The sequence below is a fragment of the Chiloscyllium punctatum genome, chromosome 5 (assembly GCF_047496795.1).
Source record: "Chiloscyllium punctatum isolate Juve2018m chromosome 5, sChiPun1.3, whole genome shotgun sequence".
Taxonomy (NCBI): Eukaryota; Metazoa; Chordata; class Chondrichthyes; order Orectolobiformes; family Hemiscylliidae; genus Chiloscyllium; species Chiloscyllium punctatum.
In genome coordinates, this window is record NC_092743.1 from 40,796,693 (window position 1) to 40,820,998 (window position 24,306).

The 24,306-nt window shown below is 40.1% G+C and overlaps 1 protein-coding gene across 3 annotated transcripts in view; it reads left to right on the forward strand.

The window, feature by feature from the left end:
* smarcc1a (SWI/SNF related BAF chromatin remodeling complex subunit C1a) overlaps nt 1-24,306 on the forward strand; it is a 221,871-nt gene that overhangs the window by 86,194 nt on the left and 111,371 nt on the right. For all 3 annotated transcript variants that reach the window (XM_072570120.1, XM_072570121.1, XM_072570122.1), the window contains 5 exons: nt 4,406-4,519; nt 9,309-9,462; nt 10,825-10,941; nt 19,111-19,170; nt 23,674-23,932. In XM_072570120.1, coding sequence (XP_072426221.1) covers nt 4,406-4,519; nt 9,309-9,462; nt 10,825-10,941; nt 19,111-19,170; nt 23,674-23,932 — 704 coding nt within the window. The remainder of the gene's footprint in view (nt 1-4,405; nt 4,520-9,308; nt 9,463-10,824; nt 10,942-19,110; nt 19,171-23,673; nt 23,933-24,306) is intronic.

Genomic DNA, 24,306 nt, shown 5'->3' on the forward strand with positions numbered 1-24,306 from the left:
CACTACAGCGGACAGCTCGAACTGACAACCGGAAGCGGCAGAGACAGGCCACTATAAATACCGGAGCAAACAGCACAGAAGCGCTTCACAGGAGGCTCCCAAGCACTCAGGATGTCACCTAGACAGGGGACGCAACGTTTGCAAGACAAATTCCCAGCTCGGCGAACAGAACCACAACAACGAGTACCCGAGCTACAAATCTTCTCCCAAACATTAACCAATTCTCTATCCATACTAATGGGTTACCCTCAAATTCAATAGCTTCCTCTTGCGAGCTAACCTTTTTTTTACTTGGCAGCTTCTCAAATTCTTTTGGAAAACCCAGGTTTCCTGTATTGACTGGTTCTTAATCTATCTTACGAGTCACGCCCTCAAAAAAAACCCTAATAAATTTGTCAACACTATTTCTCTCCTTTTTAAAAGTAAACCATATAGATTGGAACAAATCATAAGTTTAGTGGGACAGGTTGGCCTAGTGATGTCACTGGAATAGTAATTTTGTGACTGAAGTTAATGCTCTTGGGGTTCGAATCAGACCAAGACACAAGTTGAAATTTGAAAAATCTGATCTGCGCTACATGTACCTCCAGAACAACCGTATCGTGACTGACTCTTATCTCCTCTTTGAAATGGCCAAGCAAACCACTTTGTTGTCCTGCAGTAGTAGTTCAAGGCAACAGCAGTTATGGGAAGATAATAAATACTGCCCTGCCAAGGATACCCGCATCATGTGCATGAAAATGAAGACTATGCCATAACAATGCTTTTCCAAGTGGTTTTTAATTTTAGGACTTCATTAATAACACATCCCAGTAATTGATGTTAAGCTAACTTCTGTTTTTTTATTTTTCTTCTTTTCTTCAAAAGCACTGCTGGCGAGCTTTCAATCTGGGACCAATCTAATAAAAATCACAGATGGGTTAAATGCCATTACCTTTTTGTCTGTCATGTTTAAAGGATCTGCTCCTTTTTGGGTGGAAACAGGAAAATAGTTAACTTGCTGCAATTACTGCAGTTACCATGTTTTGCTAAAATGCTGAAGTGACTTTGAACCCAATTGGGAGGATCACTTGCATATTTGGGACAAGATCGTGGCCATGTTTCATTATGTAGCCTGTTTAGTTGGATATTTAATCATAGAGTCAGACACCCTTCAGTTTAACTCATCCATGCTGACCAGATATTCTGAATTAATCTAGTCCCATTTGCCAACACTTGGCCCATATCTCTCTTAACCCTTCCTATTCATACACCCATCCAGATGCCTTTTTAAATGTTTTAATTGTGTCAGTCTCCACCAATTCCTCGAGCAGCTCATTCCATACATGGACCACCCTCACCATCCGCCCTTCAGTCCCTTTTAAGTCTTTCCCCTCTCACCGAAACCTATGCCCTCAAGTTCTGGACTTTCCCACTCCAGGGAAAATACCTTGTCTATTTACCCTATTCGTGTCCCTCATGATTTTATAAACCTCTATGAGGTCACCCCTCAGCCTCTGCCGCTCTGGGAAAATAGCCCCTGTCTAATCAGGCTCTCCCTATAGCTCAAATCCTCCAAGTCTGGCAGCATCCTTGTGCAATTTGAAAGAGTTCAAAGAAGATTTAAAACATCCTATAGGAGGGAGACCAGAATTGCACACAGCAATCCAAAACTGGCCCAACTGATGTCCTGTACAGCTGGAACATGACCTCCCAACTTACATAGTCAAGGCTCTGACCAGTAAAGGTTGGCATACCAAATGACTCCACTTTCAAGGAACTTATGAACCTGTGCTCCAAGGTCTCTTTGTTCGGCAACAAGCCAGAGACTTTACCATTTAAAGGTATTAAGTCCTGCTCTGGTTAGCTTTCCCAAATTGCAGGACCTCACATTTATCTAAATTAAACTCGCATCTTCCACTCCTGAGCCCATTGGCATATCTGATCAAGATCCCATTGTAGTCTGTGGTAACCTTCTTTGCTACCCACGACACCTCCAATCTCGAGGTCATCTGCAAATTTAGTAAGCATATCTATGTTTGTATCTCAATTATTTGTATAAGTGACGAAAACAAATGGATCCAACACCAATCCTTGTGGCATTCCACTTGTGGTCATTGGCCTCCAGTCTGAAAAGCTACCCTCCACCACCAACCTCTGTCTTCTATCTTCGAGCTAGTTCTGTATCCAAATCGCTAGTTCTCCCTGTATTCCATGTGATCTAACATTGCTAATCAGTTTACCTTGAGGAACCTTGTCAAACTCCTTACTGACATCCACCTAGATCACGTCCACATAGATCATGTCCACTGCTCTGCCTTCGTCAATCTTCTCTGTTACTTTTTCAAGTTAGTGAGATATGAGCTTCTATGCTCAAAGCCATGCTGACTATCCCTATTCAGTCCTTGCTTTTCCACATAAATTTAAATCCTGTCTCTCAGGATTCCCTCCAACAACTTGCCCACCACCGATGGCAGGCTCACCAATCTATATAGTTACCTGGCTTTTCCTTACCACCTTTCTGAAATAGTGGTACCATGTGAGCCAACCTGCAATCATCCAGCATCTTACCTGAGATTATTGATGATACAAATATCTCAGCCTCTCCTATAGCTCAAATCCTCCAACCCTGGCAACATCCTTGTAAATCTTTTCTGAACCCTTTCAAGTTTCACATCATCTTTCCATTAGGAAGGAGACCAGAATTGCATGCAATATTCCAACAGTGGCCTAACCAGTGGCCTGTCCAGCTACAGCATGACCTCCCAACTCCTGTACTTAATATTCTGACCAATAAAAGAAAGCATACCAAATACCTCCTTCACTATCCTATCTATCTGCGACACCACTTTCAAGGATCTATGAACCTGCACTCCAAGGTCTCTTTGTTCAGCAACACTCCCTAGGACCTATCATTTAAGTGTATAAGTCCTGCAAAGATCTGCTTTCCCAAAATGCAACACCCCACATTTATTAGAATTAAACTCCATCTGCCACTTCTCAGCCCATTGGCCCATCTGATCAAGATCCCATTCTAATCTGAGGTAACCTTCTTCACTGTCCACTCCACTTCCAATTTTGGTGTGATCTGCAAACTTACTAACTGTACCTCTTATGTTCGCATGCAAATCATTTACGTAAATGACAAAAAGTAGAGGACCCAGCACCGATCCTTGTGGCACTCCACTGGTCACAGACCTCCAGTTTGAAAAACAACCTTCCACCACCACCCTCTGTCGCCTACCTTTTGAGTCAGTTCTGTATCCAAATGGCTAGTTCTCCCTGTATTCATTGAGATCTAACCTTGCTAACCAGTCTCCCATGAGGAACCTTGTCATACGCCTTACTGAAGTCCATATAGATCACAGCTACCACTCTGTCCTCATCAATCCTCTTTATTACTTCTTCAAAAAACTCAATCAAGTTTGTGAGAGTCTGAGTGATCTTTTTGCTCACTATCTCCCTGGAGACACAGACACCCTCCCGAACAGCTCAAGCACATCTCCCTGCCAGTAAATTACTCCCCGTCTGGTTCAGGTGCAATCAGTTCTTCATATGCAGATGTCAATTATTTCAAACATTTGAGTCTTTCTCCTCTCCTCCCTCACCCATGCATTAATCTCCTCTATTCCTTTATCCTTCTATTCCTACCTTGATTCGCTCGTAGCACTGAGTGCTCCAGATATTACGACCCTCGAGGACCATCTTTTTAAATTCCTGCCTCACTTTCTTCTTATCCCTTCAGAATCTCATCCTTTACTTTGTCGTTAGTTCCATTGTGTACTGCGACCTCCTGCTGGTCGTTCTGACTTCAAAATCAACTTGTGATGACTTGAATACTCATTCTACACATGCACTAGAAAGTTTGAAGATTCATTTGAACTAGTATTTCTTGAGAGTTTCAACTGTCCACTCTCCTGAAGGTGACTACAGTCAGTTAAGAGTGGAAAATCAATCTGTTGAAAGTTGTTCTTCCCAGCTAGTGGTTCTGCATGGTATTGCTGTATGGTTACTTGACAAGCCTATGCTGACAGCACCATGATTGTTAATATTCTTTAAGCATTAAATTATTTGCATTAAAGGCCATGGTGTGCCATGTGTAAAATTACATGATTTGTAAATCAAGAAAAAAAACTAATTTCTATACTATAATCAAATTCCAGTTTGCTAATTATTTTGAATGCGCCTCCAGAATGATCAAAAAACATAAATGTTAAATGAGTTGTGTGTTCTTGCTCCCTACTTCGAATTTACACATGAAATGTGTTCTCCTACAGTCAACTGACCATTTCAAGTATAACTGGCAATAACCTGATGAGGGAACAAACTCAGTCCATGCATTTTGAGATTTTGTGTTGCTGTCTCATCATGATCAAAATCTGTCACTTCTGAAGAAAGTCAAATTTTTTATTTCTATTTTGCACAGATATCTGGCATACCGAAACTTTATGATTGACACCTATCGGTTAAATCCTCAGGAGTACCTTACTAGTACATCATGTCGCAGAAATTTAACTGGTGATGTTTGTGCTGTAATGAGGTAAGACTGCTTTTTTGTGCAGGAGAGTAGAGGTAACACCTTCAAAATCTCCAGTAATCACCAATTGACAATTTGAGTACAGCTCCTACTGAACCTGGAGAAGATTGTGTTCTACCGTGGTGTTAGCTTGTCTTTTGAAATGGCTTTTTAATTTTGTGTGTTTACATTGCATACTGAATTGTTGCTCCTATGTATTATAGTTTGCCTGTAAACAGCTCAAGTAACTTAAATTTCTTGTTTGTTTTTCAATATTGTCCTTAGAGGGTCAATTGAGGGTGGAGTAGATGTTGCTTGGCTGTTCAGTTAAGTGACATTTTGTTTCTTAAAGTGCTTTAATCCTTTGTTCCATATTCCTTAATGCTTGAGAACAGGTGCATTTTGACTGAGTTGTAACAAAAATAGCTAATTTTGTTTTTCACAATTCAAGTATGTCATTATTTCACTATGGGGAGACAAAAGAGAAACTTGTTTTCCCTTTTAAAATGTGAAGGAACAGTGGTGAAGTAGTCTGATTCTTATTGGAGGAAATATTATTTTGCCTCCTGCCTTCCTGATTAATCTTTCTGCCTCATAAAACATTGAGAAACTGAGCAGGTCTGGCGGTATCTGTGAAGAGAGAAACAGTTAACGTTTGTAGTCCAATGTGAAGCAGAGTTGAACTTGACTTGGGACATTTAACTCTGTACCTCTCTCCACAGATGCTGCCAAACCTGCTGAGTTTTCCCAGCATTTGGCATGCATTTCAGATTTTCAGCATTCAGTGTTTACTTTTATTCCAATCTTTCTCCCTCCCCTGGTTTTGACGACAGTATTCAAGTTTTGAGACTGAACTTGTTGGTTGATGAAGTGAAGATGGTGGTTGATAGCCCACTTGTAGGTTGGTAGTTAAAATAGTACATGACTTTAATCCTCGCACTATCTGTAGTTATCTGTTTCATTCATATCCTGCTGACACCTTTAGTAATCACTCACATTTTGGCAGAGCAACGTTTTTCACTTCTATGACATTGGAGGAAACTCCAGTATGAAAGGATTTAATTCTTTGAGAACCCCTGTCAGTGGGAGGAAGTACAGAAAAACAACCAGAGAAAGGAATGCCAGTCATTTCAAGGACAGACCAATTCCAATTCCTGGAAATGTGTGGTCAGAGAAGCAGCCCTAGGATCAGGCTCATTAGCAATGAAGGACCTTTGGAACCTATAGCCATTTGACATGGAATCTTCTAAGTGGACAGTCAAATTAATTAGCGAGTGATTGCCCTTGAGTATGTAACATCTACCGTACAGAATGTAATAACTTGTCAGTATTTGTGCATTGTCATTGTGATAAAATCATCTTAGTGCAGAAGGATGTCATTCCATTCCAGCTCTCTGCTCAGCAGTTCAGTCTTTTCCATTTTATTGTTCAAGCTTTGTGGCCCTGAGAGTTTATTTCCTTTTTGAGCGTGCATCCAATTGACTTTTACAGTCAGTGTTTCTGCTTCTACTCCTCTGTGGGCAATGAGTACAAGGACGTTGTCCCTTGCGTTTTATTTAAAAAATGTTTTCTTTGTGCCACCACCTATCATGCCCCATTTCTTGCTCAAACATTCAGAAGTATGATCTGAAAGTGGGAGCATCTTTATGGTGTCCACCGCCTTTCCAGTCTATCATTATCTTTTTTGCGTTTCTATACAATCTTCCTTCGACCACTTGTGCTACAAAAGAACAACCCCAGCTTTTCCAATTTAAATCTTTGGGCTGAAAACACTCTCCTTTTGATCTAACTGGTTTGTCCTCTTTTGAAGACGTGCACTTTTGAAGCAACCAGAATTGGATGCTGTGCTTTATTTGTAGCTAAAACAGAGTTTGATAAAAGTTCAGCATCATTTCTCTGCTTTAGCACTCAATATTTTTCACTGCGAAGGTCAAGTTCCCATATACTTTGCAAATTGCCTTCAATGATAAATGCACATGAAACACCAGGATCCTCTATCCTGGACATTGCTGTATCATGAAGTTTGTGTTGCTTCTCCCTAATCTGTATCACCTTGCTACTTCTGCATTAAATTCCATGTGCCACTCTGCTTATTTTCTATTTCCTGCTAAATTTTCCAATTGTTCAAGTGTTTGTATATCTGAGAAAACAATAGTTACAGCACTGAACCTTGATGACCACCACCGTTCACCATCTCCCACTCTGAAAAATAGCCATTTACTGTGACTAGCTGTTTTCACCCCATTTATTTTTAATCTGAGCTCACACTGACTGTTCCATTTCATGAGCCTTAGTTTTTTACCTAGCATTTTATTTGAAGTTTTGTCAGATATACTTGTTGGCAATATCCATTGTATTCCATTCCTGAATCTTCATTTGCTTGGTCAAAAAGAAATTAGTTAATCCTCTTTTGCTTTTTTATATTTACTTTTCATGTGCTAGTCATATTTTTCTTGAATTTGGCCTTGAAGAATTCATTTGACTTGGATTTTGGACAATATATTCGTTTTGTTTTCTGTCTCCTGACATGAGTTGTGGCATGACTGTCGCTGTACTCAATTAGTGCACTGGTGATCAAATCACTGTTCCCACAGTTGTCATAAAAATTAATTATTAACTGATGTGCAATATTACCAAACTGCCTTATTTGTTCAGACACAGGTTGATAGTAGACTCAGGTTTCTATATTTAATAATACTTTGTACAGGTTATTAGATTGTAGCTACAAGTGAATAATCAAATTAAATGAACCTAAACCTCCCAACTCATAAGAAACTATGCATACATAGATGGAAACAAGGAAAACAGAAACATTTGGGCAGAGGGAAAATTGGAAAAACCGTTAGGTCGTCTTTGTTCACAAGCTTTGTTCAGTTGCCTTTTGTACATATGAGGTTGTCTCTTCAACCTTCCTCTTTCCACTGCTTCCACTGGTTTGCAGGAGGCACAGGGTGGCTGGTTCACTTATGAAAGGTCTTCAACTTATCCAATTATGAGGTACAAACCTGCAGCATCTGCTGAAGGCTAGATAAGCTGGTTTTCTTCAGATTTAAAAAGGCTTACTGCGGACATCTGAGGGAGTCAGTTTTTAGCTACTGAAATCTGCAGGTCTGACTACATTCTTTCTGTCTTGTTCAGAGCCTATGTCATGTAAGCCACACAAATTGCATTCACAAAAGTTATCAAACTCCTCTCTTTCAAAATATGCAGCCATTCTTGTAAATCCCAGTCGATGTGGGCATATAATTTAGTGACCGTAATTGTGGTTGAAAATTGTTAAGGACTTAACGTCGTATACTTTAATATTTAATATTTGCAGAAAAGAAAGGAAAAAGAGCACTGATTTTTGTCAGGGGAGTCATGTATATGGCAAATAATTCTTTGCCATTTTAGTCCAGAATTTTTGTTTTAAATCACAAAAATAAAAAGATGTGGTCTTTATGTACATCTCTTCCTTGAAGATTATCTGTTGTCCCATTCCTGTCTTTGCTTCTGTTTGACCCCTGCCAAGTGTCCTCTGACCACTCTTCAAATTTAAACAGGTATTTCAGATTTTTCTAAGCACTTATTCATTATTAACCCAAGTCATGTAATATGGTCACTCTTGATCAAATGTTTCCATTTACCTTAGAATTGGTAGAACTCGTTCATAGCCCCAGTTGGACTGACAGCTCATTGGCGAAGGCAGTTCTCTTGACAAGGTCCTCCTACTCATTATCCTTAAATTAAGGATTGTTCCAACTGACACTTGAGGGTACTTGACCATCCTACATAACTCTTGAATATCTCCATTAATGCGTTGTGTGTTGCAGATTTTTGCTTTGCTATTTGGAAGCCAATCGAATACCCTCATGTGCTCTCCATCTTTCCTCCAGTATAACCAAATGGATTCCGTCTTTTTTCTGCTCATGGGAAATGTCTGTCTGTAGATATGGTTTGTCTGAGAAAACCGATGCTCCCCTTTTTACTTTATACCTTGACTGTCTTTTCTGATAGGTTAATGTTTAACACTAAGTCCTCAGCAGTTGTCACTAAATTGTATGCCCTCCTAGCAATTTGAGCTTGTAACTAACCAGTATTATTTGCCAGATAAATCCATTTACATGCATTGTAAATCTGTCTTTGTATTCTATCGAGTACGGTGTTATTTCCTTTTTGAGTACTATGCAACGTTCTCTCTTTTATGCACCTTATCTCTCTTTGCCTACTTGTTAATGCTGGTTTCCCTGTTCTTTAGACTGATAGCATGGGATCTGTTATCTTGGCCAGAAAACAGAGTTGGTTTATTGTTTTGTCTGAAAGATAGCATCTGTAACAATTTAATTTTCTTCAAATGAGTTGTAGTATTAACTTGATCATATTGTAAGCTCCTGTTTCTGAACTCTGTGTATTGAAGTTAAACCGAGTTGATAACTTCACTGCTGTATCTTGACAATATTTTGTTACTTCAATAAAAATGTTTTCATGATATGTGTCGCACTAAAACTGTAGGTTTTGGTCTTAACGTGTGAGCTGATCATTGGTAGTATTTTTCATTTGACTTTTCAACGCCTTGGGTGATTTTGTTATCAGACTTGGGCTGAATTTTGAACATTGTATTGGGTGTGATCTGGAAAGGCACCCATACCAGTTCCTGATAACTTTAAACATTTTATTGTTGAGGGAGTTACTGCCAGCAATAATTCGACAGAGTTGCTGTGCTTTTTAACCTGTCATAATTGAAGTGTTTGGGGGTTTCTTGTACCTGCAGAAACCAGGTAATTGTTAATACGTTCTGTGCTGTGATGTTTTACTGTGTGTATTCATGTTTTAGAGTTCATGCATTCCTTGAACAATGGGGCCTTGTGAATTATCAAGTGGATGCCGACAGTCGACCTCTACCCATGGGTCCTCCCCCTACCCCTCACTTCAATGTGCTTGCTGATACCCCCTCTGGCTTGGTCCCCGTTCATCTCAGGACTCCTCAAGTAAGACATGAGACATCTGTTTGTTTTTGAAATTTCTCCTTCTCTCTGCACCCTATCCACATCCTTGACACTTGTTAACATAACCTGTTGAGCCAAGGGTAGTTTATGGGGTTACTTACAAAGTGATTTGGGTGCATTTTGGCTCAGTGATTTGCACTGATGCCTCTCAGTGCCAGGAATCTATGTTCATTTCCAGCTTCTGGCGACTGTCAGCATGGAGTTTGCAAGTTTTTTGCACGTCTGCATAGATTTCCTCTGGATGCTCCGGTTTCCTCCTGTAGTCCAAAGACGTACAGGTTAGGTGGATTGCCCATAGTGTTCAGGGATGTGTAGGTGACGTCCATTTGTTAGGGTAATGTTGAATAATAGAGTAGGGGAATTGGTCTGGGTGGGGCACACTTCGGAGGATTGGTGTGGACTTGTTGGGGCCAATGGTCTGTTTCCATGTTTTTGGGGTTCTCTGACTCTATTGAGTGGCAGAATTACATTTTTACAACTTATTTGTTTTATATTCTTAAAAGGTTCTCATAATGGTCATTCATTTAGGTCGTGCTCCATTAAGTTTAAACACACAAAATTTGGAACAGTGAAGCGATTTCTATTGCCTTCTAATCAAATGAGAAAATGAGTTGCAGTTTAGATCAGTATCTACACAGAATTTCATTTTACTTTGCATTTCTACCAGACACCATTTATCATCTTTGTTTGAATTCCTGCGATGGAATCATATTGCAACATGCAGTGAGGTTGTGAAGGTTGGGCTTATTCTCATTGCAGTTTAAAAGAACGAAAGATGATGTTATGAAGTAAGGAAGATTGGGGGAGCTTGATCGGAAGATACTGAGAACATTCCCTTTCATGGGAAAATCTAGAATATGGGGGCACAGCTGACCTGTAACAGTTCTTCCACTGAAGACAACAATGAAGTTTTGTTTCTTTGAGGATCGTTAGTCTTTGTTACTTGCCAGCAAAAAATTCCAAAGGTGGGGCTTTCAAGTATTTTTAATGCGGAGTTAAATTCTGAATTCGCCAAGGGTTAAAAGGAGACATAAACTGAGGCTGCAACTTAAATCAACCACGATCTGATGAAATGGTAGAGCGAGCTCAGTATGCTGATGAGCCTGCTTCTTTACTCTTGTGCTAATTTGTCTTTCAACCCATCTACTGCATTCCATAGAGTCATGCCTCCCTGATGTTTTTTCCTGTCACACCATTTACTGAAGCTTGTCCGGTTTTACACTGTTAATTTAACAGATTTTGGTTTGATCAGAGAAATGAACCAATAAAGTTTGAATTGACTTTGACTGTACAAAGTAACAATTTTGAAAACTGTGTTCACTCAAATCTCCGACTCTTGTGTAGATTCCTGCCTCTCAGCAAATGTTGAACTTTCCAGAAAAACCAAAGGACAAACCCGCTGACCTGCAGAATTTTGGCCTGCGTACTGACATGTATACCAAGAAGGGCACCTTAGCAAAAGTAAGTGTTTTGCTTTGGTTAGAAAGAATTAATATTAAACAAAACATCATTAACCATGAGTAGCCGCTGATATTCTGTGATGGAACTGAAGTCCCTGAAAGCTTCTTGAAAAGTTGACAAATTTTGAGAATTTACAAGGTATTTGGTAACGGCAAAAGTGTAACACCAAATTAATTTCTTTTTAAGATAAAGAAAGAGGAGAATGGGAAGGAATAAGTTTCTTCTGTGCTATAAAATTCTGTTTGCCTTTGGAGCTGCTGAAGTGATATTACTTACTGGAAGGTCACAAATTCCACGTGTCTTGAATACGTCTCAATATGTCATTTGAGCTTGAGTGCTGTTTACTAAAGGGCATGATGAGCTTAGAATGTTTGAGTTATTGTGCCCTGGCATTCAAAAACACAGTATAAATGGCTGACTTGATATTTCTATTCCAATATTTTATAGTGATGGATAGATGGGTAGGAACAGGGACTGGGATATCGTTGCTATTACAGAAATGTGGCTGAGGGAGGGACAGAACTGGCAGCTCAATGTTCCAGCTGACAAGATGCTGTCAGAAGAGTCTAAGTGGATTGGCGACCTTGATTAGGAAAAACATCATGGTGGTAATCAGAGAGGAAATTCCTAAAGGATTGTTCAGTGAAGCAAGAACTGAGAAATAAATAAACTTGGATAGGATTGTACTACAGACAATCTTTTCCCTAGGTCGCCTTCCCCCTGCCGGGGAGATAATTCCTGGGATCTGATTCTGTCTCCCATAACATTATGGGAAACTTTGGGAGATATTGCAGTGCTCCTAGCAGAGATATTTACATCATTGACAGCCATGGGTGAGGTGCTGGAAGTCTGTGGAGGGGTCTTGTTCTGCCATGATTGAAGAAGCAACAATGTGGAGGAGCCAGGGTTGGACTGGGGTGGACAAAGTTCAAAATCACATAACACCAGATTATTGTCCAACAGTTTTATTCAAAAGCACTAGCTTTTGGAGCGCTGCTCCTTCATAAGGTGGTTGTGGAGTATAAGATCATAAGAAACAGAATTTCCAGCAAAAGATTCTAGTGTCATGCAACTGTAATAATATATTGAACAAACCGAGATTGTTAAGTCTTTCATCTTTTTAGAATGGGATGCAGGTTTTGGTTCATTCATATGTAAATCCCAGGACTACTTGTAAGTCATCTATTCAAGATAACTTGGGGTTATCTTGAGAAGGTGAATTGAAAGAAGTTCTGGGATTTACATATTAATGAACCAAAACCTGCATCCCATTCTAAAAAGATGAAAGACTTAACAATCTCGGTTTGTTCAATATATTATTACAGTTGCATGACACTATAATCTTTTGCTGGAAATTCTGTTTCTTCAGATCTTATACTCCACAGCCACCTTATGAAAGAACAGCACTCCAAAACTGAGTGCTTCCAAATAATCCTGTTGGACTATGTCCTGGTGTTGATTTTTGACTGATTTGAAGAAACACTGTGTGGAAAAGCCAGGGATCGAGAGACTAATGAGCCTGATGTCAGTAAGTTGTTGGAGGGTATTCTGAGCAACAGGATCTACATTCATTTGGTAAGGCAAAGACTGATTTGGGATAGCCAACATGGCTTTGTGCGTTGGAAATTATGTCTCACCAAGTTGAGTGAGTTTTTTGAACAAGTGACTAAGGTAGCTGAAGGCTGAGCTGCAGATGGCATCAACCTGTGCTTTAATAAGGCCTTCTTTAAGGTTTTATATAGTAAACTAGTTAGTAAAGTTAAATCACATTGGGTCCAGTAAGAACTCAAATGATTGGATACAAAATTGACTTGACAGTAGGAGACAGAGGTTTTCATCGCTGGTCAATGGAAGCCTGTAACCAGCGATGTGCCACGAGAATTAGTGCCTGGGTTCACTGTTGTTCATCATTTACGTAAATGATTTGGATGAGAATATAGGAGGCATGGTTACTAAGTTTGTGAATGTCACCAAAATTGGTTGTATAGTGGACAGTGAAGAAGTTTATCTCTGAGTACAATGGGATCTTGATCATTTGGGTCATTGGACTGAGGAATGGCAGATAGATGATGCTGATAAAGAGGGGTGCTGCATTTTGTTTAGACATTCCAGGGCTGGAATTGGATAGTTAGGTCTTGGAGTGTTTTCGAACAAAGAACTCGGGTGAGGGTGCCTAGTATCTTGAAAGTGACATCACAGGAAGGCAAGGTGCTGAAGATGATATTAGACATTGGGTACAGATTTGGGAAATCCTGTTACGGCTGTATGGACATTGGTAAGGCCACATTTGAAGTACCCACTCTCTAAACAAAAAGCTTGACTTTTCAGGAGTTTTGGGTTGAGCAAAATGTAAAGGTTTTTTTTTTGGTTTCTGGATGACTCCAAGGTGAAATGGCTCAGTGGAGTTGTCTCTGTCATCAAGCAGGTGTGCTGTCTGCAAATTATGGTTTTATTGCTCATGGGATTGGAATGTCGCTCAAGGCCAGCATTTATTATCCAAATGAAATTGCTTTTGAGCCCCTGGTGAAGTTTAACCTTTTATTCAAATCCTGTCAAGCTCCTCTTTTCTTTTTGCAAGCCTTCTCTGGACCCTCCAATGTCAGCACATCCTTAATTCCTCACAGTATTCCAAATACAGTCTGACGATAGACTTAAACAGCCTCAATAGTACATTTCTGCTGTTGTTTTCGAGCCTCCCGAAATGAATGTTGACGTGGCATTTGTCTTCCGGACTGCCGACTGACCAGCCCTTGTTAACCTTTTTTAATGTGCATCAAATTTCTGGTGCCTCTCCCTGTTTCGAAAATATTCTCTCCCTTTATTCTTCCTACTGAAGTGCAGAAACTCAAACTTCCTCACATTTTATTCCATCTGCCACGTCTTTGCCCAGCCTCTTATGCTCCCAAGCGCTTCTCTAGTCTAGTTGCCCCTCCACCTATCATTGTTACTAAGTTTGCAGATGATAAGAGTGCCATCAGTTCCTTCATACAGATCACGAATGTCCAACATCAAAAGTTGTGGAACCAACGCAGACGCCTGTGGAATGCCATGTCGCTGGCTGCCATGCTGAAAAACGACCCTTTTATCCCCCTCTCTGCCTTCTGCCAGTCAGCCAGTCCTCTATCCTTGCCATTAACACCATGAGCTCTTACCTTATTTAGCAGCCTCTTGTGTGGCAACTTGTCAAAGTCCTTTTGGAAATCCAAATTATGTCCATTTGCTCTCCTTTGTCTAATGTATTTGTTACCACCTCAAAGAATTCTAACAGACTTGTTAGATATGATCTCCCTTGATGAAACCATGCCGAAACAGCTCTATTTTATCATGCACTTTCAAGTATTCCACAATCTTATCCTTAATAAAGGACTCTTAGAGTCTTAGGAAGAACTGAGGTCAGGTTAACTGGCCTATAGTTTCCTGTTTTCTGTCTCCTTCCCTTCTTAAGCAGGTTACATTAGCCATTTTATCGTCTTCTGGGCGCCTCCCTGATTCCAGTGGTTCCTGCAAGATCACCACCTATGTCTCTACAATCTCCTCACCTCATGTCTTCAGAACTCTGGGGTGTAGTCCATCTAGTCTGAGTAATTTACCTGGCTTCAGACTTTTCACTTCCCTGGCATCTTCTTGTTATGATGGTCTCAACATTGACCTCTGCTCTTTCAATCTCTTGAAGGTCTGATATACTGCTCATGTCTTCCACTCTGAAGACTGATGCAAAATAATTGTTCAGTTTTTCTGCCATTTCTTCATTCCCGATTTAAGAGTTCTGCAACCTCGTTGTCCAGTGTCTGTTCTAGCCTGTCTCTTAGCTTTTAAAATATCTTAAATAAACTCTTGCAATCTTGTTGTATGTTAGTGAGTTTTGTGAAGATTTGTAGCTGAGGTTGAGGTTCCGGATGTAAGTTTGCTCGCTGAGCAAAACCTTCCAGCTTAGTGAGCAAACTTGCATCCTTATTGTGTGTTACTAGCTAGCTTACTTTTGCATTTTATCTTATCAACCCTTTTGTTTTTAAATATATTTTTATCGAAAAAAAGACGAAAGATTTTTTTGGAATATTTCCAGCAGATACGAAACCAAACAATTCAAACCAATATTAAAAAAACAAATCCACTACTATCATAAATAATAACTAAGCTACATAAAGGAACATCTTGACAACAATAATAACAGCTCAACGAATCAAAGCAATCATCGAGCACATAAGTTTATGCATATTCATATGTTCGTAGTTCCTCCTCTCTGGATGCCAGATTCATTGCATAGATTGGCCATGGCTGTAAAAAGGCTCTTATAAGTGTGTCGGACAAATCTGTACCCAGGTACTCCAAAAGGGGCCACCAAATTTGTCAGTTTTATGGTGCACCATACTCATCAGAAAGTCCAAGGGGATATGCCCCATGACTAGCTTACACCAGTTCTGGGGGATTTTCCAACACCCACCCTAATAGAATGTTTTTTCTTTCACAAAAATGAGGATCCTGAAAAACCTTCTTTTTGTGTACATCTAATAAAGTGAATTAACAAAGCTAAGAAGAGGAGATACCAGGTCCATCTCTAACTCCATCCCAAGGCATTCCGTATTTCGCCTACCACAGCATTCCAGTGTGCCAGCAGTCTTTGGCAGGACCAAAGACTATGAATAAGTGTGTTCATGCTCATTTTATATTTAGGACACATTGGAGATGCTCGCTTCAAATTTTGCAAGGCAGTCTGGGGCCAAATGGACCCTGTGGAGAATCTTCAGGCATGTCCTTCAGGCGTGGGTCCTCTGCGAATCAAGATCCTTTTTGCATTTTCCCAGATATCCTCCCACATTTCAGAAGAGATCTCAATATCCAGCTCCCTCTCCCATACCTTATAGAGCTGTTCGGTCTTGTCCGAGGGACCCCCTCCCAATAGATGATGAGCGTTGCTAACAGATAATGTATCCTCAACACACTCTTCTCCATGTCAGACTTAGAATCAATTACTAATGTGGTCTTTTGTTGTATGAAACTTCTAATTGGAAAGAAACGAAAGAGGTCCCTACTGGGCAATTCATATTTCTGAACCAACTAGTCAAAGGACATCAATATGTCCCCTTCGAATAAACATTCAGGCAAGACATGCCCCTTGCTACCTATAGTTTAAAACCTGAGTCCATTATCCCTGACTGAAAGCCCAGCATACCACTTATGGGTGTCAAAAATGATGTTTTAGCAGCTTTGCCCTCCATGCCTTCACTGGATTGATGACTATTGGGCTATGGCAATATTCCTTAAGTGTTCTCATTTTGTCTAAGAACCGCAGGCTAATAAAGGGGGCATCTTGCCTGAGTTGCTTCGATGTCCAACCCAAGTGAGTGAGGGTCCCCTGGGCCCAATCATTCACATAAGGTAGCAACGAGCTTAATTGATAGTTTTTGATATCTGGGAGGCCCACTCCTCACAGTCTGTAAGGTAACATCCAATAGCGATACCAGAAAAAAAGAACTGAACCAGCCATTCTGTCTTCTAAATATTTGCTTAGTTAAAAAGCAGAGGAAGCATTCACATAGAATACAACAGGCGGGGCAGAATGTTTATTTTAATGAGGGCTATCCAACCTAATCAAGAGATTGGAAGCACCTCCCATCTACCAACGTCTGATTTGTTTCTGTCAAGTAAATGGACAAAATTGGTTTTAAGCTGATCAAAAGGAGGAGTAATAAATATACCTAAATAGAGAAAGGCCTCCTGTGGCTATCTAAACGGAACGAAGATCCATCCTCAGGATCTTCGGAGTCCACCCATGGGCCTGGCCTCTGATTTCATAAAGTTGATGTTATAATCAGAGAAGCCACCAAATAAATTGATGGATTGTATCAAGTGTGGCACTGAGACTGTTGGGTTTGATAAGACAAGAATGTCATCCCATACTATGCGATCACATGTGACTTCGTCTCCATTTCTGGAGCTGGGGATATTGGGATCCCTGCATATTGTCTCTGCCAGCGGTTTGACCACCAATGTGAAAAGCAGTGGTGATAAGGGACATCTGTGCTGACTGCCCCTGCCAAAATTGAAGTTGCTTTGCCACACACCATTGGTGAGGACTGCAGCAAGAGGGTCACTATACAAAACCTTCACCACCTGACAAAGGTCTCGCCCAAGTAAAGCTGCTTTAAAGTATAAAAAAGATATGGCCACTCAATCCTCTCAAATGTCTTTTCCACATTGAAGGAGATCACTAATCCCTGTACCGATGGCTGTTGACATACTTGGATCATGTTAGGTAACCTACTGAAAATACCTGTCGATTTGCAAACTTTTATGAACCCCATCTGGCCCTCCTTAATGATGGAGGGCACTACAGTTTATACCTTTAATGCCAGAGTCTAAATTAGGATTTTGAAGTTGACATTCCGGAGTGAAATGGGCCAAGAGCAAGCACAGTCCTCTGGGATCTCTTTTTTTCAAGAAAGAGAAATGTTTGTTGCTCTTAAAGATGGTGAGAGGAGACCACGACTATGTGAGCCATTAAACCTACTAAGTATCGGCTCTGACAACATACTTATAAATTCCTTGTCGTACTCACTGGGGAGACTGTCCATTCTGAAGCTGTGTCACAGCATCCTGCACCTCTTGCTCTGAGAGCGTAGTATTAAGGAGAGACTCTTGTTCAGGAGTCACTCCCAGAAGGTCCAAATTCTTCAAAAAAGATTCCATCCTAACTCACCCTCTCTCAAAGCTTTCAGATTGGTATGGTTCAGAGTAAAGTTTCCAAAATGCTGTATTAATCATTTTAGAATTGTAGGTTAAATTTCCATGTCCTCCCTGATCGAAGTAATGGCTTGGAGGGACACTCCTTTTCCTGACAAGGTACTTACCTGGCTTATCCCCATCCTCAAACAACCTTTTACTTGCAAATGTAAGCTCCCTCCTGGCTGCCTGTGTGAACATGGAGTTCACCCTGAATGCTTTTTTTTAGTTATCTTGTGCTGGATTTTAAAGGCTCCCGAATCCTCTTGCTTCCCACTATTTTTCACCATGTTGTGTACTTTCTCTTTTGCTTTTATGATGTCTTTGACTTACCTTGTCATCCATAGTTACCTTGTCCTCCACTTTCTTCTGGCTTGGGATGAACTTCTGCTATGGCTCATGAATTCTCCCCAGAAACTCTTGCTATTGCTGCTCCATCATCTTCTCTGCTTGGTTCCCTTACAGTCAACTCTGGCCAGCTCCCCCCTCATGTCATAATAATTGCGTTTAATTAATTGTAATACCATAAGGTCTGATTCCAGTTTCTCCCTTTCAAACTGCAGGATGAACTCTTAACATATTATGTTCACTGCCCCATTGTGGTTCCTTCACCCTAAGCTCAGTAATCAAATCTGCCCCATTACATATCACCTGTACTCTTCTAACAAGTTCAACACCACCTCTTTGCTCTTTTACTCTATGCCCCTATTAATAAAGCGGAGAACACTATGCTTTGTTTCCTGTACTCTGCACTTGTATTGCCACCTTTACTGATCTGTGCACAGGTCTTTGTGCTGCTGCACCCTTTTACAATTGTCATCCATTTTATATGTTGCCTGTCAATGTTTTTCTGACCAAAGTGCATCACCTGACTTTTGTTTGTACTGAAACTGATCCATCGCTTGTCTGCCCACCCCTCCAACTTGGCAATGCCTGTTTGGATTTCCACACTATTCTTCTTTTAGTTTACATTTGGCACCTCCTCTGTTCCATGGAATACTGAAATATTACGGCCAGTGACTCCACAATTTTTAACCTCGTTTAAATCCCTAAATACATCTTGTCTGGTTCAAATATCTTGTTAATTTTAAGTGCCAACAGTTTGTCCAAGACCCCTTCCCTATTAATTTTGAACCCTTCCAGTGATAGTTTTTATTTCCTCTGTCACCATCCTCCTCTTTTTTGTGAAGACTGATGCAAAATCGTCATTTAGCACTTCAGCCATGCTCTCTGCCTCCATCTGTAAATACCTCATTTGGTCTCTGATCAGCCTAACTACGACTTTTAAGCATTCTCTTGCTGCCTGTATGCCTGGAGAAGACTGAGATTTCTCTGTTCGCTGCTTAGAAAACAGGAGGAAGCCTAGTAGATGGACAATGTGAAAATTTTCAAAAACAACAACTATTTTCATTTTTGATGTTTATATTTGTACATGTTTCTGTCTTGCAGCAAAGTAAGGCCAGTGCAGCCAGGGATTGGACAGACCAGGAAACTCTGCTGCTGTTGGAGGTGGGTCCTTATCAATCATAACTTTACTCCTGTAACTTTGCTAATAGAGTTAGGGAATAGCAGTTAACAAGTACAGCATTAATATAAATTGAGTTTTATTTTGAGAGCTTTGTGAAGAGATAATCAAAGTATGTCAATTGTGAACTATTCAGTTATAAAAAGAACATAAGAACTCCTGAGCAGGCGTTGGCTATTCAGTCCCAAGAGCCTGCTCTGCCATTAAGTAAGCTCCTAGCGGATCTCACTCTTGACTACACTTGCTTGCCTGCTTTCTATAACCCTTCAACCTATTGCTAATTGAAAATCCACCATACTTTTTGGTAATGAATCCCACAGATTAATGATCATTCAGGACAAATAATCTCTCCTCATCTGTTTTTAAATCTGCCACCCCTTATCCTAAATCCATGATCTCTCATCCTGGATTGCCTGACACAAGGAAACATCCTCAATTTCTATTTTGTCAATACTCTTGAGTTTCTCGTCTACTTCAGTTAAATCTTTTCTTGTGCTTCTAATCAGTTTCTTTTCATAAAATAAACTTTTCACCTCTGGAATCTTGTGAATCTTCTCTGATTACCTTCAAAAACAACTATAATCCTTTCTCAATCATGTGTTTTGTAACTGGTGTTGCTTTGAAATCCTCAGCAAAACCGAAGAACTCGTCAACTACGCTGCACTGAGAGTCAGGTTTTGTAAGTTCAGTTCTAGTTCTCAGTCGACCTGGCATGACACTTCCCTAACCCCCGTGGACTAGCCTGAACCTGTCTCGACACCCGTACCAACACCAGACCTGAATATCCCTGACACCTACTCTTCGCCACTTGTTGTCTGGCCTGATTTTACCCACCTATCTCCAAGATCACTTACCTTGCCACCAACTTCCCCCTGTCACCCTACTCCTTTTGGCATCTTGCTTGTTGGCACTCTTCCCTTGCTCATCTGACATTCTCTTGTCCTGACATCCTACTTATCGAGCATCCCACTAATGTGGCATCATATTCCTGGTATCCGAGCCTCTCAACACTCAAACACTGGTCTTATGTCCTTACAGTTTGACAGTAGTTGTCAAAATGACTGTCACGTTCTTTAAAGTTCAGAATACAGCAATCGATAGAAATGCTACAAGACATCTTCCTTTGCCAGTTCTCTACCAAAAAAGAATGGTTAGATTCGAAGTGTGGCTCTCCATTTCTGAGAAAGAACTGAGCAGCATCTCCTCCATTCTCTCCATGAGATTTCCAGTTCTTGGAAAATATGACGAAAATTAACTTTGAGCTGAAAATCTGAAACAAACACAGAAATTGCTGTACAAATTCATCACGTTTGGTAGCATCTCTGTTGAGAGAAAGCAGAGTTAACCTTTTGAATCCATTGATGCTTCTCCAGAACTTTTAGTAGTGAGAGAAAGTTGGTATGTCAGTTGAAGTGGAGGTTGATGAGAAAAAGGAGTGAATGAATAGCTGGAGATGGAGCCTGGAAAGAGAGAGCTCGACAGTTAAGTGGGCAAACAATTATAGTCTCCCAGGGAGGGAAAAAAAAAGAGTTGTTAGTGGGGATCACGAGTAAATGTGCTGAAAGCAGCCCATGTCATGGCATAGCCTCTGGTGTAGGGGTAGATGAATGACGTGGAAGGAAGTGTTCAGGCTATAAAATTATTGGACTCAACATTTGAGTCCTGAAGATAACATAGTCTCCAAATGGATAGTGAGATGCTGTTCTTTCAGCTTTCACTTGAGCCTCGTTTTGAGCACTGCAGCAGACCCAAGACCATATTGGCCAGGAAGCACAGTGCTCCCTCACTGTAAAAAAAAAATCAAGTCATCAATAAGCAGCCATTATTTTACCAAGATGCTGACCCTGGAAGTTGTCTTAATAATTTTAAATGTTTCAATTATATCACCTGTTTCTTCATTCTGGGAGACATGTGCCTATTATACTGTCCTCAGGCCGTTCTCTCATCTGAGGAACCAGTCTCCTTTTCTTGCCTACCCTGCAGTGCAGGTACATTCTCTCTTTGATAAGGAGACCAAAGCTGCATGTTGTACTCCTGATGTGGCCTCATCAATGCCATATACAATTATAATTAGTCCTCTTCACTGGATACTTCAGTGCGTCTTTGACAGAATCTAACATATCACGCGCCCATCTTGTTGCTTTATGATTCATACAATTTATTAAGCAGGCACTTGAATGTTGTTGACCTTTATTACAAACCGCCTGGAGTCATAAAGTCTAGTAGTTTTGCTACAAGTGTTCAATGTTAGTTGAAACCACACCTCCTTCATACTGTGTGCAATTCTGATCTTCAGAGAAGAAGATTGATGATGTTGACTCCTTTTGATGCAGGGCTTGTCTTGAGAGAAAATGTTGAGAACGTTCGGTCTAATTTTAGAACAGTGAACTGAGTTTATTGAAACAAGGTTCTTGCAGGTTTTTGACGTGATAGGTGCAGGGAGAATGGTTCCTGCAGCTATTTAGAAATGGGGCCCGCAACTTCAGAGTGAACAATTGAATTGCTCATTGAATTTCTGTTGAGAAATTTCCTGCCAAGATGTATTATTTGTATTTGGGTTTGGGTTATTGAATTTGGGCATGAATATATTCAGATTTTTCATCTGCAAGAGAATCCTAAGATTATGGCTTGCTGAATAGCCTCCTGTTCCTCCAACTTTTATGTTTGTATATACGAAGCCCAAGACCCTTTTTTGACTGCAAACATTTCCTATCCTCAACATTTAAAAATTGTTTTTTATTTTTCTTACCAACATAATTTCACACTTTTGTCACAATTTATTTCATTTGTCATGATCTTGCACACTCTCTCCCTTCTAGCCTGTATTTTTCCCTCTGCAGCCTCTTCGCGTCGTCCTCCCCATTCATTTTCCAACCTATGGGAACTTGAATAGATAACACTCATTCTCCTTACCAAATTTAGTCTTAATTTCTTAGCCTCAGCTGTTTGCAATCATCCTTGGGGTCTCTTGTTGGTTAGGACCTTCAGATTGCCAATGTCCCTTTTTAATCCCACTGTTTTGTATCTGGTAAACAATCCTAAATCTGTGTTACTATGTTATCCCCTCCCATGAGTTATTTTTGTGTGATCACGTCTTGAGTGACAATTTATCAAATCTTCAAAATCAAGTATGCAACATTGACTCCTTTCACTCTTGCTAGTTTCATCTTTAACAGATTTGGCAAACACCATTTATCTTTTATAGTGTTAGTGAATTTGCGTAATTATATTGTGTTTTTTTATTTGCTGTATAAGTGTAATGCTAACCATCATACTATCATGCAATACAAAATAGGCCCTTCTACTCATCAAAGATATACTACTATACTTCTCTCCCATCAAAAGTATACTCCTACCTTTACTACTCTCTCTCTCTCTCTCTCTCTCTCTCGCACTCAGCCTACAGCCTTGAATGTTATGACATTTGAAGTGCTCAAGGTCAAGATTAGAGTGGTGCTGGAAAAGCACAGCAGGTCAGGCAGCATCTGTGGAGCAGGAAAATTGATATTTCAGGCAAGAGCCCTTCAGCAGGAATAAGTGTTCATATAAGTGCTTTTAATGGTTAAAGTTTCCTGCTTCAACTACTATCTCAGGCAGTGTATTCTAGGTAGCTACCAATCTCCTTGGTGAAAACACTTTTCCTCAAATACCCTCTAAACGTTGTTTCACTTTAAAATTATGCTTTTTAAAATTTTAAGTTTTCAAACTAGAAAATTTTGAATTTATTGATGGTATGCCAAGTGATATCTAGTTATATATTTTCTTTGCTTTTGTTACTTTTACTAACTTCTAATCCTTGGACAAGATTCTGATATGTTAATGAATTACAGAAATTCCATGTCAATGAACCCACTATCTCTTTAGTTACACTACGTTTGGAAACCAATATGGAGTTCATCAGAGTGAGGTTATATGTATCACTCCTTTGTCCTATCAAAGCTGCCACAGACATGATGCACTAAATTAATTATTTTCTGTGTGGAATTATTCAAGGCTTTGCAACAGAGGAAAATTGCATGAGTTTAGCATGCTTATTGATTGTACAGTTGTTTCCTGAATGAGCAGTGATACTTTACAAACTGGATATTGGTGTGAAGAAGTTACTTGATGTGAAGATACTCCAGTGGGCAAGCATCAGCTTAAGAGTACTCCAGTTATCTTTGGTAGAAGAAAAGTGAGCTCTATTGGTGTTTGGGCGTGCACCTGCTGGCTAAAATTTGAAGAGAAAAAAAACCAACTATTAATGTTTATCTACTTTACACATCAACAAGACCTGAGGAAGAAATTGTCCATTACTACTAAAAAATCCAATTTGATTGGATAACTGGAGGAGTATGTAACTGACTGATTTCAGTTTCTGGTTTTGGCTGCATGAACTCCATCGAATCATGCCTTGAATTTTTCTAAGTTCTCCATTAACTGCAAATATATTTTGTAAATGCTATTGACTTTTATAAAACCAAAACTCACTACTTCTTGCTTTGTAGGCTCTGGAAATGTACAAAGATGACTGGAATAAAGTATCCGAGCACGTTGGCAGCCGTACACAAGACGAGTGTATTTTGAATTTCCTGCGACTGCCCATTGAAGATCCTTATTTGGAAGACACTGACTCCTCCCTTGGCCCTCTGGCCTTTCAACCTGTTCCTTTCAGTCAGTCTGGGAATCCTGTCATGAGCACAGTGGCATTCCTGGCCTCCGTTGTGGATCCTCGAGTAGCTGCAGCAGCTGCCAAGGCTGCTTTAGGTAAATAATATCTAGAATTTGCCTTTGCATTCTGTTAGATTCCTGTAAATCTAGACTTGCCTGCCATATTCTTTGATGCTAGTCTGTCCTCCTGCTTCATGCTACCTTTTGTCTGTTATTCACCCTACATCTGTAATTTTCTTTGAGCTTTTGTCTTGCTTTACAAAAGTAGCTTGCATGGTTTATGCTTGCTAACAATAGTCCAGCTGGAATGGAGGCATAGTCATCAATGGGGTCAAGTACCTTGTGTTTTGTTGTTGAGATCTTGTCCCTTTTCCACCAATTCTCATTAATAATCTGCAGCTGATGCAGATATCAACTTGAGAGTTTGTTGAGTAAGGGAGCTGTATGAGGAGGGGACTTGTCAGGGAAGC